Source organism: Protomyctophum bolini, assembly GCF_963924005.1.
Source record: "Protomyctophum bolini genome assembly, chromosome: 13".
NCBI classification, from domain to species: Eukaryota; Metazoa; Chordata; class Actinopteri; order Myctophiformes; family Myctophidae; genus Protomyctophum; species Protomyctophum bolini.
The window spans coordinates 24264468-24282730 of record NC_137874.1 but is presented as its reverse complement, the minus strand read 5'-3'; the positions used below and the strand labels follow the sequence as shown (position 1 = coordinate 24282730).

The window sequence follows — 18263 nt, the reverse complement described above, 5'->3', positions numbered from 1 at the left end:
CGAGCCAGCAGATAAACGGGTGCCACAACACGCCGAGAAACAAGGAATTTAACCACGCTACTTGCATACACTGCAACTCGCTTACAATTCGCAAACCTGGCAACACTGCCTGCCTCTTACGTCACCAGCTCTGCTCCTCCTGGCCTCCGTAGTCCGTCGCGCTCACAATCTGTCGCAGCCATCTTGCTTTTCTTTTGGATGGGCGAGTGGACATTTAATGCTAATAAATTAATTATAGGTCCAGCAAGCAAATCATGATGGTCTGATTGTGCTCAATAGGTCACAATAACATTCCGAAATTAGGTTTTGTGTTTTGTATGGCATTTTCCCCAGTAGTAGTTGCATATCTATCTCAGCTTTTGCCTGATAGCACACATGCTAACGTCAGCAGCCATAGCAACATACAGTGTGCGCAGACATAACATGAGTTGTTTACAACACAAACACACGGCCTTTTCACCACGCAATACACACAACAGCTCGGGAGTTATTAAACCGAACGTGGACGCTGTTTCAGTGTTACATTTGCTGCGCATATCGGAATAATTGTAACGGCATGCATGATAAATGTAACAACGCTAAAAAACACCATTAAACATATCGTTTTCACCTTAAAGCTATTACATTTCATTGAAGCAACTCCTTAGCATTGTTTTCATACCATGGATGTGATAAGATAATGTATCAAACATAAGGGAAATATTAAATAGGATCGGGTGTACCAGTTTGGCCATTTCTTTTTTTTCAATGGGGCAATACATTGATTAAACAAACGTTTGATTGATTGAGTTGTACAACGTTATACAACCCTAAACTAATTTTAGAATACACTACACAATACAATACAATTTTAGAACATATTTTGCACGTTCCATTTTTTTACTCAGAGATCCCTTTAGCTACACATGTAATATTTCCAGGCAACGGACCTACACATGTCAGCTACCATAAACCACTTCAAGTTATTAGGACGAAATAACTGACAGGAGTGACGGTGCTGTGCTGTGAGTAAACTAATAGGGGAGAGCCGCCAAGGATGTAACATTTTGCACGTTTCATTCTTTTACTCAGAGATCCGTTTAGCTACACATGTAATATTTTCAGGCAACGGACCTACACATGTCAGCTACCATAAACCACTTCAAGTTATTTTTTTGATAAAACAGGTCGGGAGTTATTCAACCGAACGTGGACGCTGTTTCAGTGTTACATTTGCTGCGCATATCGGATCAATTGTAACGGCATGCATGATAAATGTAACAACGCTAAAAAACACCATTAAACATATCGTTCTCAGCTTAAAGCAATTACATTTCATTGAAGCAACTCCTTAGCATTGTTTTTATACCATGGATGTGATAAGAAAATGTATCAAACATAAGGGAAATATTAAATAGTATCGGGTGTACCAGTACCAGTTTGGCCATTTCTTTTTTTTCAATGGGGCAATACATTGATTAAACAAACGTTTGATTGATTGAGTTGTACAACGTTATACAACCCTAAACTAATTTCAGAATACACTACACGATACAATACCATTTCAGAACATATAATATTGGCCAATATGTCAAATATGTAAATATTACATATAATGGCATTGAATGGAAGCGGACCATTTGTAACACATGTTACAAATGACCCGCTTTTGCAAGTTTTCTTTGCAGTTGCTTACAGACCAGAATGAACGTGAATTCCGTCTAAACACGATGCAAACTAATGAAGAACATAAGCATGAACACATCCATGTGGATTTTTATTCACCAACACCAAAGACAAAAATTGTACCACACATATACTCCAGGTGTAAAATTAGACGCATTTTGAAGGTAAACACTTCAAACTTCAAACTCCTGGCCACGTAGAGTACGTTGCTGTACACATACTGACGCGATGGCGTCATGGTGGCGTTGACCAATCAAGATATAACGTCCATGTTACAACCGTGAAGCGTTACAACCTTGCCGGCTCTCCCCTACATTTGTTACTAACATTAGGTTGTGGCGAAGTAGACACGTGGCCAGCAGATACTGTGTTTTGGACAAACAGGCTAGGTATTGGTGTTGATTTGGGTCAACTGGACAAACAGCGTGGTGTTGTTTTGTGTCTGTGTTTGTGTTGGAGCGCCTCAGTGTGGCCGTACAGGTCATGTGCAACCTCTTCCACAGAGAGATGGAGACACTAAATCTCAGCTGGACAAACATGTTTGCATGCATGCATCGCTGCCTTGCATGCTGTGTGCTACTGTTGAGTCTGTCACTTACTTTGACTGATTTATGGCATTGTCTTTCTGTTAAAATCCAACTATGTTAATTTAAGAACTCTGGGCATATAGGTCATTGTTTATTCACTGTGCACACGTGTAGCCTATTGTATGTCAGACTGTATGTCTGTCCCACAGTCACAATCCTTTAGTACTTAGGCTGTGGAAATATTCAGGACAAAACAATGGTACATTTCCAATAACCCATTCGTTACTACATGTGGAGTCAACTCCCGCCATTTATTTCTTCCCATAGTGCGTGGCAAAGTCGCTCTGGGATGAGTGCGCGCGTAGCGCGCACGAAATTCTAGTGATGTATAATCTAAAATAGAACATCCAGGTGTGGGGTTACCTATTCAGGTTCAGCTGATAGCTGTGAGCTTGTAGATCAACTGTTTCTATTTAATTGCTTCTCTGTGGGTGGTCACCACCTGCCTCACTGATATCAAACTATGGATGCAAAAGAACTTTTTAAAACTAAACTGCAACAAATCTGAAATCCTCCTCATCGGCCCCAACTCTCTCACCAGCTCCACCCAGAACTTCACCCTCAATATCGATGGCTCCACTGTTACAACCTCCCCCACATCCGTAACCTTGGTGTCACATTTGACTCCACCCTCTCATTCCTCCCCCACATAAACCAGATCACCAGAACCACCTTCTTCCACCTCAGGAATATCGCCCGCCTCCGGCCTTCTCTGTCTCTCACTGCCGCCGAAACTCTCATACACGCATTCATCACATCCCGGATTGACTACTGCAACAGTATACTCAATGGCACCACCTCCAAAGTCCTCAATAAACTACAACACGTGCAAAACTCCGCTGCCCGCCTGCTCACCAGTACACGCTCCAGAGACCACATCACACCCGTCCTCCACGACCTACACTGGCTTCCCATCAAACAAAGAATTCACTACAAAATCCTGCTCACCACCTACAAAGCTCTCAATAACCTGGCTCCCCCCTACCTTTCCGATCTTCTTGAACCATATGTCCCCCCCCGCTCCCTCAGGTCCAGTGAAGCCAACCTCCTGAAGGTCCGCAAGGCCAAGTACCGCACCTGGGGGGACAGGGCCTTCTACGTTTCGGCCCCCAAACTCTGGAATGAACTCCCCAACCATCTCAGAGCTGCTCCCTCTCTCCTCTCTTTCAAAACCTCACTCAAAACCCACCTCTTCAAAATAGCTTTCCCCAGTTGACGTCTCGTTTATCCTTTTATCTTTTTAACCCTGTATCTGTTATGTTTTATTTTTCTCTTAATAAAGTCTGTTCCTAGTGTTCCCTTGTAAAGCGCTTTGGGTATTTAGAAAAGCGCTATATAAATCTGAGCTATTATTATTATTATTTATTATTATTATCCTATAAAGGGGAGACTGCAGGCAGAGCTAGTCAGTTATGCTGGGGCAGGCATCATGCTGACAGCCCCGTGAGAGAGCTGCTAGGGCCCAGGTCATGGGCATAGCCTAGTGTAGTTTGTTATTTTTCCTTTTTCCTATGTTGTACATTAAGTATTTTTGAGTTCTTTGTTTTGTATTTTGGCCAGTATTATTTTTGCTGTTTGATTTTTCCGTGGTGAATATCTACACTGGAGCTGGAGGTTTGGAGCAATAAAAGCCACCAAAAAGCATCACTGACTGTTTTTGGAGCCTTGGCCCTCGGGCAACTTCACAATGACATTGACAAGTGGGAGAGGTGGGTTCAGGAGGAGGATGAATGAAGATAAGATGATGAAGAGACATCATTGTGCCTCACACCGATATGCCCCTGCTTTGGCCATGTCTCGTGATGTCTCTGACTGCTCTACTAAATCCATTTTATTTCTCAGCTCAGCAGGTTGATATTGTATTGTCACTGACATTGGGGTGGTTGAATAGCCTCACCACTGGGACCAAATGGACCCTTTTCAGGTCTGGGACCGAATCCCACCATGACTTTCTCCCTTGTGTCTCGCCCAACCGTTTGTGCCTCTCTGCCAACTGACTCAACAAAGAAACAAAGCAGGGGGTGGGGTGTTCTGTGCAAAATTGGACTTGATGAAATGAAGTGACTTTGATTCTCTGTGTTACATTCAGTGGTGTAGTCTAGTTTATTGCATTGGTGTGCAGGGGTGTAAAACTGCTTTGTGTGTATTGTATGTGTGTAAGGAATGAGTTTGTAGCACTGAATGTGATGGCTGATGTAAAATGATGTATGATGATAAGAGCGCCCCTCACTTTACACAAGTGTGATTGTTATTTTAATTAATCTGTATGCATACGGAAACCATGGGGAAAACCATGGAGATTTCTTATTGGGGTATACCTGCGTAGCACGTAGACTACTCAACTGGTTCCATTAGAGCGGTGTCCAATTTGATGCTGGTCGAGAAAACGGTTCGAGTTAATACCCAACAATAGATGCCAAAACAATGTCAGTATTTTCTAATCAAAATGTTGTCGATTAAAGGGGAAAGTATACCCTTTAATCGACTCAGGCAGAAATCAGGAAAAGGGGGTACTGAAGCTCACAACGTTTGAGAAGCACTGTAGTAGAGTCTCATTCACACCGGTGAGGCTAGCCTTTGAGAAGATGCCATATTGGGATTGTGTGTGAGACCGGTCAATGGCCCTTAACATTTAGCCAACTGCTGTGTTGTCCAGGCTTCGTCACTCGCCCCAGAATGTTGAGACATCGATTTGGAAGTATACTGTGGCAGTGTGGCTGCTGTGTGGTCAGGAGCTAAGGACTTTATAATTGTCCTTGAATTACGGTCATCAACAAACAATACATGCAGAACTTGCATCCAAGTTCTAAAATGGCACATGCTAAAGTGATTTAACCCTAGTGAATGCCGTCGGTCTATGCTGCTGACAATCAACACCGCACCCCATTGAATAGGGGCATGAATAGAGAATGGCAGATTCCCAACACATTGAATCGTGTTTAGCTTCATTATCCGTGTGTGGTTCCCTTCAGTCTAATTGGGATACATTTGAGTTGGGGTTGAATGAATGAGACAGTGTGAGTTAGGCTAAACAAAAAACATATGTAAACGATAGCAAAAGTTGACATCAGGAATAGAACCTTCAATTCAGAGTTTAAAGGTAACACCACATTTGTAGAGGTTTGGGTTGTCTTGCAACTCCAAATGTGGACAAGAAATAAAAACGAATTGCTCCAGTGATTAGAAATTGATAATTCAAAATATGCTTTTCATTGACTTACAATGAAACAGCTCTCAAAGTCTGTGCACATCGAAAAGCAAGTGATTATAAAACAAACTGTGATATATCTTCTTTTATATGCCTGAACTGTGACACAGGTATCAATGGTTCATAAATAGTTTGTTATGAGCTGGTCCAGCTTGCTCCATTCACTGCTTTGTATTCATGTAACTTCCGGTGCGAGATTTGGCTCCCATGAAAGTGTCATGGCGCAGCACAGTCACGTGACCATGACACTTCCTTCTTTAAACCTCCTTGATGTAGTCCAAGAAGTAAGTGAGCCCACTTTGAAGTTTGAAATACTAAAATATCTAAAAACACATATTACCCACATAAAAAAACCTAGAAAAGTGTTTCTTGTCTCCCTAACATCATTAAAATAAGATCTGGTTGCAAAAGGGGTGAAGTGTGCCTAGAATTGCATTTTACCAAAGTCACTGTCTGAGGAGGAGTCGGGGCCTTGGCTGCGGGGCCGGGCTCCGCTGCCCTTGGTACCAGGGTCCATGAGACAGGCCTTGGCGATGGAGGTCACCAGGTACTCGTCCTCCGTGTTCCGCCAGCCCCACCAGCTGATCTCAGGCTGGCTGCAACGGACGATCACAGCCCCGTTCCTCTGGTGTCTGCCACAAAGGAAGGACCACCACATGGTCAGTTTACACAAGGAAGTAGACCGGTCACTTTACACAGCATTATTACAGTGAATTAAACAACTGGTGCTGCAGCGTAATTAGAGTATGACACAAACAAGGGGGTGTAATCCTGCTCTTACGAGTTACGACCTTAACCGTCTATTTCTTTTTTACGAAACTCGGAAATAATATGGTCGAGTGCTATGCCAAACGACAAAGAAACGAAACTCCATTGGCAAAAGCGTGGCACTATAACATAGAAAAATCACACTTGTGTGAAGTGAGGGGCGCTCTCATCATCATACATCATCAAATTCCGTGCTCAGCAAATCAAAGTCATCACTATGGGGTACAAACAAATACACAAACTGGGCATAGGAGGGGTAAGTGCCCCTAAAAAATGCAAACTTTGGACAGGCATAGCTCATGAACTATTTGACCCACAGCCATGAAAATTAATTAAACAGATGCATCTCCACAAGAGGAACAACTTTGCCACTTTCTGCTGTTTTGAATGATCTGAAAAACAGTTAAATGCAAACTTCTCCTGGGATCTGCACAAAACATTCTACCCACAAACTTTGCCTTTGAGACCAATATCTCAAAACCCTTTTGGAGAAAAGAAAAGTTTGTATGTGGAAAAAAACCCAGATGAGCCAATGATTGTCGCAAATTATGGCCTTACCACATGAATGCAGAGTCACATTTTTACCAAACTTTTCAGTATGGTAGAGGGTCACTCCAATAGCACTGAAGCCAATCTTACTCCAATTGGCCAAAGGGGGGCGGCATTGCAATTGTTTGAACTTTGAACAGGCATAAGTCATGCCGTTTGGCCTACAGCCATGAAACTTGCTTGCACATGTGCCTCCACTAATTTTTGCATATTGCATTGCTTGGCCCCCATATTGCTGCTTGCAGCTATATTATTTTGATTTGTTATCATTAATTATTTTATGAATGTTGATTACGTCGACTAATATGAAAAATTGACTACTTTTTTTCACAGTGGAAATCTAAATAGAAACTAAATTAAAACTAAGCTATGACAACTAAAACTAAGACCAAATATCTATCTATAAATGCACCTTATATTAACATGACTCCACCAGATGGGGCAGTAGACAGTGGCCAACATCCTTTGCTGTTCATAATTCAGAACGGGTAAGGACTAGTATTGACAATTGTAAAATGAAAAATTTAGGGAGGGACAAGAGATCCAGTATAAGTAAGACAAGTCATTTTACCCGTGGTTGCATGCTGAAAATAGGTATTTTCAATAGCAGTGTATAGCAGTGTAAAAAGTCATTACGACGGCATCAATGCCTGCGAAAATACATTTTAGTTGACTAAATCACCTGTAGATTTAGTCGACTAAAATCGTATGATATTTAGTTGAGCTAAAACTAGACAAACACAAAACCTTCCAATGTGACTATACTATGACTAAAATTATAAAATCAAAATGTTCTGCCAAAATCAACAGTGGAATACAAAAGAAGTTGAGTACTGTCTGTGTAAACGCACCTGTAGACCACCGCAGGGATCCTTTTCCAGGACCTGAACGATGCCACGCTCTCCAGCTCTTTGTCAGTGATCCACACTGGGACCAGGAGCTTCTGGGGGTAGCTGGAGCACAGCCTGGGGAGAGGAGAGCAATGAGTAGGAAACTAAACAGGGATATATCCAGCTAGGAGAGGAGAGCAATGAGTAGGAAACTAAACCGTGATATATCCAGCTAGGAGAGGAGAGCAATGAGTAGGAAACTAAACAGTGATATATCCAGCTAGGAGAGGAGAGCAATGAGTAGGAAACTAAACAGTGATATAACCAGCTAGGAGAGGAGAGCAATGAGTAGGAAACTAAACAGTGATGTATCCAGCTAGGAGAGGAGAGCAATGAGTAGGAAACTAAACAGTGATATAACCAGCTAGGAGAGGAGAGCAATGAGTAGGAAACTAAACAGTGATATATCCAGCTAGGAGAGGAGAGCAGTGAGTAGGAAACTAAACAGTGATATATCCAGCTAGGAGAGGAGAGCAGTGAGTAGGAAACTAAACAGTGATATATCCAGCTAGGAGAGGAGAGCAACGGAGACCAGTTCAGTAGGAAACTAAACGGTGATATACCGGTGTGTGTATGAGTTAAAAACGTTCGTTCTGAAAGAATATATATTCAAATATTTGCTGCACATTTTCACGATTATTCTAAAATAGCAGATCTACAAGCTCGTAAGATCAGCTTGTAGGTCACTCGCTCATCCCCTGGTTCCAAGGGGTTCGTGGACGTTTTTCTCTTAGAAATCGTCTCATATAAGAATTATGGTCCAGAAATAAACAAACTGTCTTGGCAATATTGTCTGGGAGGTATCGTTTACGATAGTCAGTCAGTCATGTTTGATACAGTCGATTTCTAGCTAAAATTGGGCAGCAGTAACATTAGCGTTTTCTCTCAGTCATTTCTGGATTCAGTCATATGGATTCTTCATATGCATGAGTGAAACCGCCAGGATTTTCAAACACAGTTTCTTATATGAGGCGATCTAAGATCACTAACCCATGGATTTAGCGCCCTCTAGCGATATTGATGTCAGACTTGGTGCTCTATTCACCTGCCGTTTGTCTTATGACTGCTCGGGAGGGAAACAATGACGGAGAGAGAGAGAGAAGCTACACAGTGCTGAGTCATAGGCCTCAGCAGGTCATGGCGCATTTAATTAGCCAGTTGTCCTGTGTGTCTGTCACCTCTGACACAATACTCTCTCTGGCTGCTCTAATCTCGGTCTTGCTTATTCACACAAACAGCATAGGACGTTAAGTAAACACCATTCACTGTACCAGACTATAGATTTCTGGTACATTCTCTTTGTTTGCTGGTCCTGAGTCTGACTAGGGGGTGGAAAGATAACCCAGTCCTGAAAGAATGTAGCTTTATTCAGAATCACGTTTGCACATGCACTCGTCTCATATCTCCCTTGTAACATGACATGTTGTGTTATTTTGTGCAACACACACACACACACACACACCCTTGACTGTCGTATGTCTTTGTGATATTGCCGGCCTCGACTGGAAAATACTGAGTCACTCTACAGGCAGTGGGTGCTAACACGAGAGAGAGAGAGAGAGAGAGAGAGAGAGAGAGAGAGAGAGCGCGCGCTCTGGCCACGTTGGCTCATGACTAGTCTGTGACGTACTTGTAGTTGCAGTTCATCTCCGACACTCTCCAGGCGTTCTGCGTGTCAAAGCCCATCCTCCTGACCTCCATTTCCATTCTCTGACGCACGTGATCACCTGCGCACACGTACACACCCCCACACGCATGAGCTGGAGGGAACCAAACACGAGGCATAGCTTGGATGTCAACACAGTAATACTCACAGAAGATTAGTTTGGCGCATCAGAGAATGCCCTACTCTGCTTCTATGAGTGTGTGTGTGTGTGTGTGTGTGTGTGTGTGTGTGTGTGTGTGTGTGTGTGTGTGTGTGTGTGTGTGCGCGTGTGTGCGTGTCAGTGTTGATTTCGTCCTTCCCAATACTAAATGTTCGTCGACTACCTATTTTCACTGACGAAAACTAAATGATAACTAAGTGCTAGTGAAAACTAAGCTATGATTAAAAAAATTGAATATCTTGGAAAAGTTAATTCCCTTCCGTAATCATGGCATACAGCCCATGAAACTCAAAAAATCCTATCTCAAAATAATAGACCACTAAAAAACATTTATAATACAGAAATGTCGACCATCTGAAAATTATTTAAAATTATGCACTCAATATGTGGTCTGGGCTACTTTTAAACACATTATTGGGATGTGTCAAGGAGGTGATAAGACTGTGGCACTGTTGTGGTGTTATGGAAGCCCAGATTTGCTTTGATAGCAGCTTAAAACTAATTTGTATTGTTGAATCTAGTGTGTCACACCTTCCTCTTGACAATATAACAGATTCTGGTCAGGTCAGGCCATTTGGCTGGTCAGTTAAGCAAGGTAATACCATAGTCAGTACACCAATTACTAGTAGTTTTGGCTCTGTGGGCAGGTGCCAAGTGCTCCTGGAAAAGGAAATCAGTATACCCATAAAGCTTGTCAACATACGCAAGCACAGTGCTGTAAAATATCCTATCCACAATGATGGTTGTGTTGCATCTACGATTGATAAACACAGTGATGATTTGGGTCCATGTTATCTCTTATCTGCATGGTGTTGGTCCACTGTATTTAGAGCACGTTGTGCTTCAGTATGGTGACAGGCTTTAACCCTTTTCCAGCCTGATTTGGCACCTGCCCACAGTGCCAAAACTACTAGTAATTGGTATACTGACCATGGTATTCCTGTGCTTAACTAACCAGCCAACTGGCCTGACCTGAACCCCACAGAGAACCTATGTTGTATTTTTAAGGTGTGAGACACTAGATTCAACAATACAATTAGTTTAAAGCTACAAAAATGTGACTAAAACTAAAATGAAAACCATTCAAGAGACTATGGACTAAACCTAAAAGGTGTGTGTGTGTGTGTGTGTGTGTGTGTGTGTGTGTGTGTGTGTGTGTGTGTGTGTGTGTGGGGTCACCTGGGCGACAGAGGTGGACATGCTGGTCTTCGTCATCTGAGTTCCCACCCAGACACCAGGCATGGTAGGCCAGGGCGAACAGGTCCTCCAGCCGCGACGGGGAGGCTATGGCTCGGTTCAGGCGCTTCGCCCACTCCTGGCACTGCTTGAACGTGGCAAAGTGACATCTTTGGGGGGGAAACGGACACGCACACGTTAGGACATGAGATATTTTTAAAAGATAGAGCGTCGCAGTCCCGCCCCCGACGAGAGGCCCGGAAAATAATGCCCCGTTCACTTTCCCCATAGACTTAAAAAAGTATGTATATATAAATGTTAAAAGAACCACCGCCATAAAGGGAACATGAGAAAAATAAAAAAGTATTTATATAAAGACATTTACGCCACGGACAAAGCCAACTCGCCTCATGACAAATCATGACAATAAACATGATCAGCCCAATGTTTTGGGCTGATCAAATCATTTAGATGTTCTTCTTACAAACTATTTTATCGGCCCAAAACATTCACACATTCATCAAACGTTCACTTCACGGGCCAGTCCAATGGCGGCTTTTCTACATAGACTTCTATTGGAGTCTATAGGCGTTACATGAACCACGTGACCAGGCTGTTTTCTAACCCCCTTAATGTCACAACTCTGTCTTACTCTATGGCTCTGGTTGGAGCGACTTGTCTCCAGCGGGAGGAGGAAGTCAAGCGGTAGTGCTGAAGGCACGCTGCGTCGCTGCCACTCAAGTGACTACTGGCCAATCACAGCGTGTCTTTTCCGGGACATCGAAAAAAGCAAGTGCCGCTGGGAAAGAGGGAGTCGCGCCTCTGATTGGCCTACCGAACGTCCCCTTCCGTTACGTAGCCGGAAGCTTGGCAAGTTTCCGCTTTGCTTCGCAAGGAATCTCGGGAAAGCTTGCCTCCATGTTGACTTCCCTCGAGATACAGACGCCCCAGAGCCGAAGGAGGCGTCTACCGTCTACCATAAATATGTCTATGTTAGGAGGGAGAATTCTGGGGTCCATTGACTATGTGAGTCCAATGGTAATGGTACTATTTTCTTGTTATTAATTAGCAAGGGGCCACCCAGCCTTCAATCTGGGGTGGGAGCTGTCAGTGATTAAGAGTCTTGCTCAGGCTGGGGAAACGTTGGCACATAGATATGGGCTGGTCTGACCTACCAAAGACACACTGTTGCTTTTTACTAACTTGTGTTACGCAACATGCATAAAGATGAACATTGCCTTGCGTCATAGATTTACATCAGTGGTTTTTAACCAGTGGTCCTTGATTAGGTTCCAGGTGATCCCCAGCTAAATGACGGAGAGTTGGTAACCAAATGGACCCATATAGATCTTTAACTCTTGAGTGTGAAATGAAATGTTGAGCTCTCAAGAGTAAAATTGTTAAACAGGCTACTTTATTTCCAAGAAGTCTACCCAATTACAAGAGCATGCAAAATCATTCTTATCAACATCTGCCTTATCTCTCCTATGGTAAGTTACAACATCAATAGCATGGAATTGTGGACAAAATCTTATCCTACGACAACAAAATATTCTTTAGTCATCATCAATGGTGGTCCGTGGCTCAAATACAGAATAAACAATGTGCTATGAAATAGGTTGAAAACCACAGTTTTACATCACATGTTATTGCTTGTGGATATTGACAATGATCTCATCATTGCCAATGTGGTATGGGGTAAGCAAAGCAACACTGCAACAGTAGCAAGGACAGATGGGCAACTTTTCCATTGCTAATATTATTACTGTTGCTGTTTATGTAACACTCTGTGACCACCAAGCTCTATTCCTGGAACTATTGATTCATGCATTAACAGGGAACTGTGCTGGAAGCTTGGACATGTGTGTGTGTGTGTGTGTGTGTGTGTGTGTGTGTGTGTCCTGTACTTTTCTAGTTTGCACTGCAGTCACATTTAGGATGATGCCTTAAATCACTGGTTCCCCAAACAGTGGTTCGGGACGCATTTGAGGGTCGGACACATTTTTATAGGACCCTAATTGTTTTGTTTTCCACTTCCAAAAAAGCATTTTTTTTATTTACGATTTAAAAACAAAATGTATGGATTCTTTTTCAGTATCCATACATTTTGTTATGAGGAAATAAAAGAAAAACTTAAGAAATTCCATAAATTAGAAAACAAATGTTTAAGAACTAGTGAAAATCGATCGATCTACAAGCTTGTAGATCTGCTATTTTCACTAGTTTGGGTCCCAGGAATTCGACCATAGCCACTTGCCCAAATGTGATGACCTCATCACATAATAATGTGGATTCAGAATCAGAATCATGAAAACACATCACATGATACTTAAAGCATAATGACATTTAGAAATCTTTGCTCCTGATCCGATTCCGATCATTTGATTATCTACCGATAACGATTTTTCCCGCTCCAATGTTTATATGTTTATAGAACACGTTTATGCCAAATCACAAAAGTAAAAAAATAATATCCAGTCCAATATCATGATATGGAAGGATATAATATAACTAGGAATGTCCTGATTACCTTTTTTGCTCCAGATCAGATTCTGATCATTTGAAAATGACGTGATCGGGACAACCCTAGCTAAAACGTTTTGGAACCACTTGCATGAAGTGGTGGGCAGGCGGGCTGCACTCCTTTGTCCTTGACTCCTTACCTGACGACTTTGGAGTCCTTGCAGATGATGTGAAGCTGGAACATGTCCCTGGTCTCCACGCACTCGATGAGCCTCAGAGGCACCTGTAGAGGGAGACAGCGAGCAGACCACCTCACCGGTCAGCCTGGGACAGTCTTTTGTCAAGGAGGCAGACATCTTTTAGTATAGTGACCAACCCCTGATAATAGTACAGACCAGTGGCGTAAAGTCACTAAAGTACATTTACTCGTACTTTACTTGAGTATTTCCAATTTCCAATACTTTTACTTCTACTCCGCTACATATTCAAGCCAAAATGTGTTACTTTAACTCCACTACTTTGGAGATTTTAATTTTGATAGAAAACCACTTCAACCCTATATACATAGCTCGTAGATAGTCTATTTTCAAAAGATTTGGCACACATTTTGAACGCACAGTCTGCAGCAATATGACTACTTTTACTTTCAGTACTTTAAGCACATTTTATTGCCGATATACTTTTGTACTTTTACTTGAGTACATTTTGTTGTAACGGAGTACATCTACATTGCAGTATTTATGCTTTTACTCAAGTAAAACATTTGCATACTTTTTCCACCACTGGTACAGACAGGCAGGATGAAGAGGCAAGCCGCTGAGCACACAGACAGCACAGGCTCCTCCCCTCGTTGGGGAGGGTAGGAGCCCATAGCTCCTCCCCTCGTTGGGGAGGGTAGGAGCCCATAGCTCCTCCCCTCGTTGGGGAGGGTAGGAGCCCATAGCTCAACACCCCTGGAACTCTTGTTAGGCGCGATGAAGCCACAACACATCAAATCACAGCAAATTATAAATTATTATCCATTGCATGGATATATGCGCAGGGCTTGTGATCAATCTAATTCCTGACTGCGCTTTGGCCAACTCGTGCATTGACTTCCACAACAACCTGTTCATGCCATGTAGTTCAGAACAGTAAACATTTTGAGGGACTCATAAAAGGAGGGCATAATAATTATTACATTATCAATCTTCTGCATCCAATATTTGTCAAAACCAAAATCAGAAACATTGATTTTGAGGTACAATGTTTCAACCTGGCAGGCGTCCCTAACATTTTCATTTTTGGAAGAATAGCTGTAGCATTGTGACGCATTGTGAGCTTGTAGCTCACAATGCGTCACAATGCTACCCAATGTGAGCTTGTAGATCGGCTATTTTTGCATCACCATCTTACTATTAAAGAGCTAAGCAATGATTGCCGCCGTTTGTCTGCTGTCAAGAACATCCGGGTGCATGTCGCGTTACACTAAAGTTGGTTGCCTATTATGCCTCACCAATTCAGCTACCTCACGTCAGCTGCCTGACACCACTTACATGTTGCTCTTTAATGGGTCACAATTATCTGTGCAACGTCGTCGCACAACTGCCTCACACAGTGCAACAGTGCAATGCATGCTGGGAAGCAGCAACTCATTTCAATGGGTCACAGTTCTCTGTGCAACATCGCCACGCTACCTTCACAATTTGGTGCTTATATTAGGTAGAACGGGTAAGTATAGTATAGTAAGTATAAATTCCGTCTTAAGTGGATAAAGCTGGAACAGCCTGAAGAGTGCCTGAGCGACTGAATGCGTCTAGAGTAGACTGTGGCAGAGGGTGGCATTTGACACATGATGGTACTCACAGAGATCTCATTGTCCACACCTGGGTAGGTCTAGAACATAGTGACACCAGGGAGCACACGCACACAGAGAGAGAGAGAGAGAGAGAGAGAGAGAGAGAGAGAGAGAGAGAGAGAGAGAGAGAGAGAGAGAGAGAGAGAGAGAGAGAGAGAGAGAGAGAGAGAGAGAGAGAGAGAGGAGAGAGGAGAGAGGAGAGAGGAGAGAGAGAGAGGGGAAGCAGAAAGGAGAAGACACAGGGAAGACAGGAGGAAATGAAAAAACAAAACAAAAAAACTATTAAACACAAAAGGAAAATGAATGTTGCAAGTTATGGGGGAGACAATTAAAGAAGGTTGACAGATGAAAGATCACTGACGCAGAGCAGATCAGCAACAACAGTGTGAGCTACTTGTAATCAAGGAAAACTGTGAAATCATAGAGACACATGGGATGAAGGAAGGGCCAAGGGGCAAAGAATAAGAAAATAGTTTAGAGAAGCCCAACTATGGGAGGGATAGACGGGGGGTCCTAATTACATTCATACATACGTAATACAGCTGGGGTCAAGGCGGGACAGAATACCAGTCTACTCTAACTAAAACTGCTGTAAAAAGTTTTTTTAATTAAAAACCACCAGTCAAGGTGAAATGTTGCAACATTGAGCAGCATGGTGTAACTAAGTGTGGCACACAGTGTTCAGCAGATTTATGGATGGTGGATTTATGGCTAACTTATTTATTTTTGGTTGAGCTGTGTTGGAAAAGATGACAGGGATTTGGGGGAGAAGGGCCTGGGGGGAACTATGCTGCCAAGTAAATGCAAACAAACGGCCTGTTTGTGTTTGAGGAGAGAGGCTTGACGTCAGTAAAAAGCAGACCGCTGGATTATGTTGCCAGTGCGGGTCGGACCTGTGGGAGCTAGGTGCCATGTAAAATAAAATAAAAATGAGCTTTGCCACTGTGTGGTGTCTAACAACTTCATGCCAACTTAGCAGGGGCATAGGATACCCTGGCCCACCAAGCTGTGATAATGTCTTAAAGGAGTTCGCCTTGTGCAAAGTAAGTACTATTTAGCTTGGTTAGCAGCATAACCCGTTGGAATATTTGGATATAGGAGGAAATGGAAATTATGCCATGTGTTCCGATTAAAGTGTATATACTGTACCTGTATAGCCACCTTTCTCACACTTTGGTTAGCTTTGCTGCCATTAACCGTAACACTCTTAGGTACCATTTGAGCTAAAAGCAAAGGGTTTTCACGTTGCTCTTACATTGATGACAGAGTCCTTGAACTTGATGTGGACCCTGTAGTTGGAGATGGCGATGACGGCTTCATCGGCACGGCCAAGATATTCCACTCCCTCCCCCTGAAGAGCTGTGAATGGCACCTGTAAGGACACGAGACAACCACATTATAAAAACTCTCTTTTTTTAATCGAATCGATCAATTCATGGCACTTACGAGAAAACATCTGTGTACCTATTCTTTTATACTTTGGCTATTAAAAAAATCGTGAACATCCAACAAACAATAGTGAACCTGGGCCGTCCCTGCAACAAACTATTGAAACTGTTGAAAAATAGCAGATCTACAAGATCATACCGCGGCACCGAGTGCCGTTTCCGTGCTACGACCTACTATTTTGGAAAAATTGGGTTTGGGAATCGAACCCGAGACATTGCATTATGTGGAGGTACCCTGGCTGACCCACCACAGAATATCACCAACAATATCTTCTCTGTTGCTTCTGGTGAGATGTGTGCAAACGGTGTGGTTTGGTAGGAGAAGGCAGACAAAGGATGGGGTGTTGCACTGGCTATTAGTGTGGCAGGATTAAGATGAATAACAGTGCTATTTCTGAAGCGTTCAGAGCTCATCCAATGAGTGTTCCTATGCATGTTTCATGAATATCACCAAGCTAACAACCCTGCTCACCTCAGTGAAAGGCTATTAGCTTTGAGGTTACAATTATTAACAAGCTACGTGCGCTGTAGCTGGGGAAGGGATGAAGACTGACATGTGGTGTGTGTGTGTGTGTGTGTGTGTGTGTGTGTGTGTGTGTGTGTGTGTGTGATGGTAGAGAAGGTCATGGTTTAAGTAGACAGAACATCGACTGACTGGCTGAATGTTCCACCCTTATAGTGTGCATGTATAGGGGTCCAATTAGCGCACACAGTGGCATTATAGGAGGATCATTGTGTGAGCAGAGGGGCTCGTCATCTCAACCTGACTGAGCAAGCAGAAATCAAGGGTGGTGCCAGAAGGAGGGAGTGTCTTGCTTTGGCAATGTAAACGTATGTTTTCTCATGCCAATAAAGCCCTTTGAATTGAATTGTCTACAATACATGACTGCTGGCGTCACAGTGTTGGGTGAAATCAGCCCTCAGCACCTTCTGTCAGAAATATGGGGAGGGAAGACTCGCCCCTGCGTGGCGAGGCTTCCCCTCCCCATCTCCTCCCTTACTGGGCAGTGTTTTCTTACCCCTCCCCTACTGGGCGGGGTTTTTCCCCCATTACATTTTTTTACATGAGCGTTACTAGAGTCTGGAAAAGCATTCCAGCAGCCAGCTCGTAGCCTGGCTCGTTTTTTTGCAGATAAAGTGAAGTTTTAAAGTAGACCATGGCCGGATGGTTCGATCACCCATGGATTCCTGTGAGATTAGGGTTAGGTTAGGGTTTGGGGTAATGTCAGCAATGTCCGACACAGTACACATTCAACCGTGGCTTTGTGTGGTGCCACTCAAAGTGACTACTGGGTTGAGCTTGCTGGATGCATGGGACAACCCCTTGTATTTCTGTCAAAAGCAGCCGAGGGCTGATTTCCCCCGCGTGCTGACGTCACGGTGAGCGGTATGAAACTGTCCATTAACATTCCTAGTTGCACTCCCTGCTTTATTACAGTCGCAGCCAGGCTTCCCGCTGGAACGCGACCCCTGCATTAAGATAATTGGTCCCCCATCAGAGGATAATAGAACACATTTTTCATCTCGTTTTTCGAAGCAGGGGCATTAAGTGCTTCAAAAGCCAACCCACGTGGAAAGGGACACACAGTCAGCTGCCCGCGCCTGCCAACTTCTTCTTAATGACGCTTCCATTCATCTAATAATGGAAGCATCTTTTATCGGTCAAACCGGCCAGCACGACCTCGCGCATAACAATGAAGTTTGCATCCTCTGCAGTTCGGCCAACGCAATTCAGCGCTTCCCAAATGTCTGCACTGAGAAGAATTACATTACGACTAGCAAGCTGGGGGTGGGTGGGAGCACTGGGAGGGGGGGTGCTGCTCTTTTCATTAAACCGTAGAGTAAA

At 43.3% G+C, this 18263-nt stretch overlaps 1 protein-coding gene across 6 annotated transcripts in view; it reads right to left on the bottom strand.

Moving 5' to 3' along the window:
* The window catches only part of mtmr4 (myotubularin related protein 4), a 71475-nt gene that overhangs the window by 22004 nt on the left and 31208 nt on the right, over positions 1 to 18263 (bottom strand). For 3 of the 6 annotated variants that reach the window (XM_080779544.1, XM_080779545.1, XM_080779541.1), the window contains 7 exons: positions 16225 to 16341; positions 14978 to 15007; positions 13333 to 13415; positions 10673 to 10839; positions 9298 to 9427; positions 7629 to 7742; positions 5902 to 6092 (listed from right to left, as the gene is read on the bottom strand). In XM_080779544.1, the coding sequence (XP_080635670.1) occupies positions 5902 to 6092; positions 7629 to 7742; positions 9298 to 9427; positions 10673 to 10839; positions 13333 to 13415; positions 14978 to 15007; positions 16225 to 16341 (832 nt within the window). The remainder of the gene's footprint in view (positions 1 to 5901; positions 6093 to 7628; positions 7743 to 9297; positions 9428 to 10672; positions 10840 to 13332; positions 13416 to 14977; positions 15008 to 16224; positions 16342 to 18263) is intronic. The other 3 variants (XM_080779543.1, XM_080779542.1, XM_080779546.1) reach the window with 3 other exon arrangements.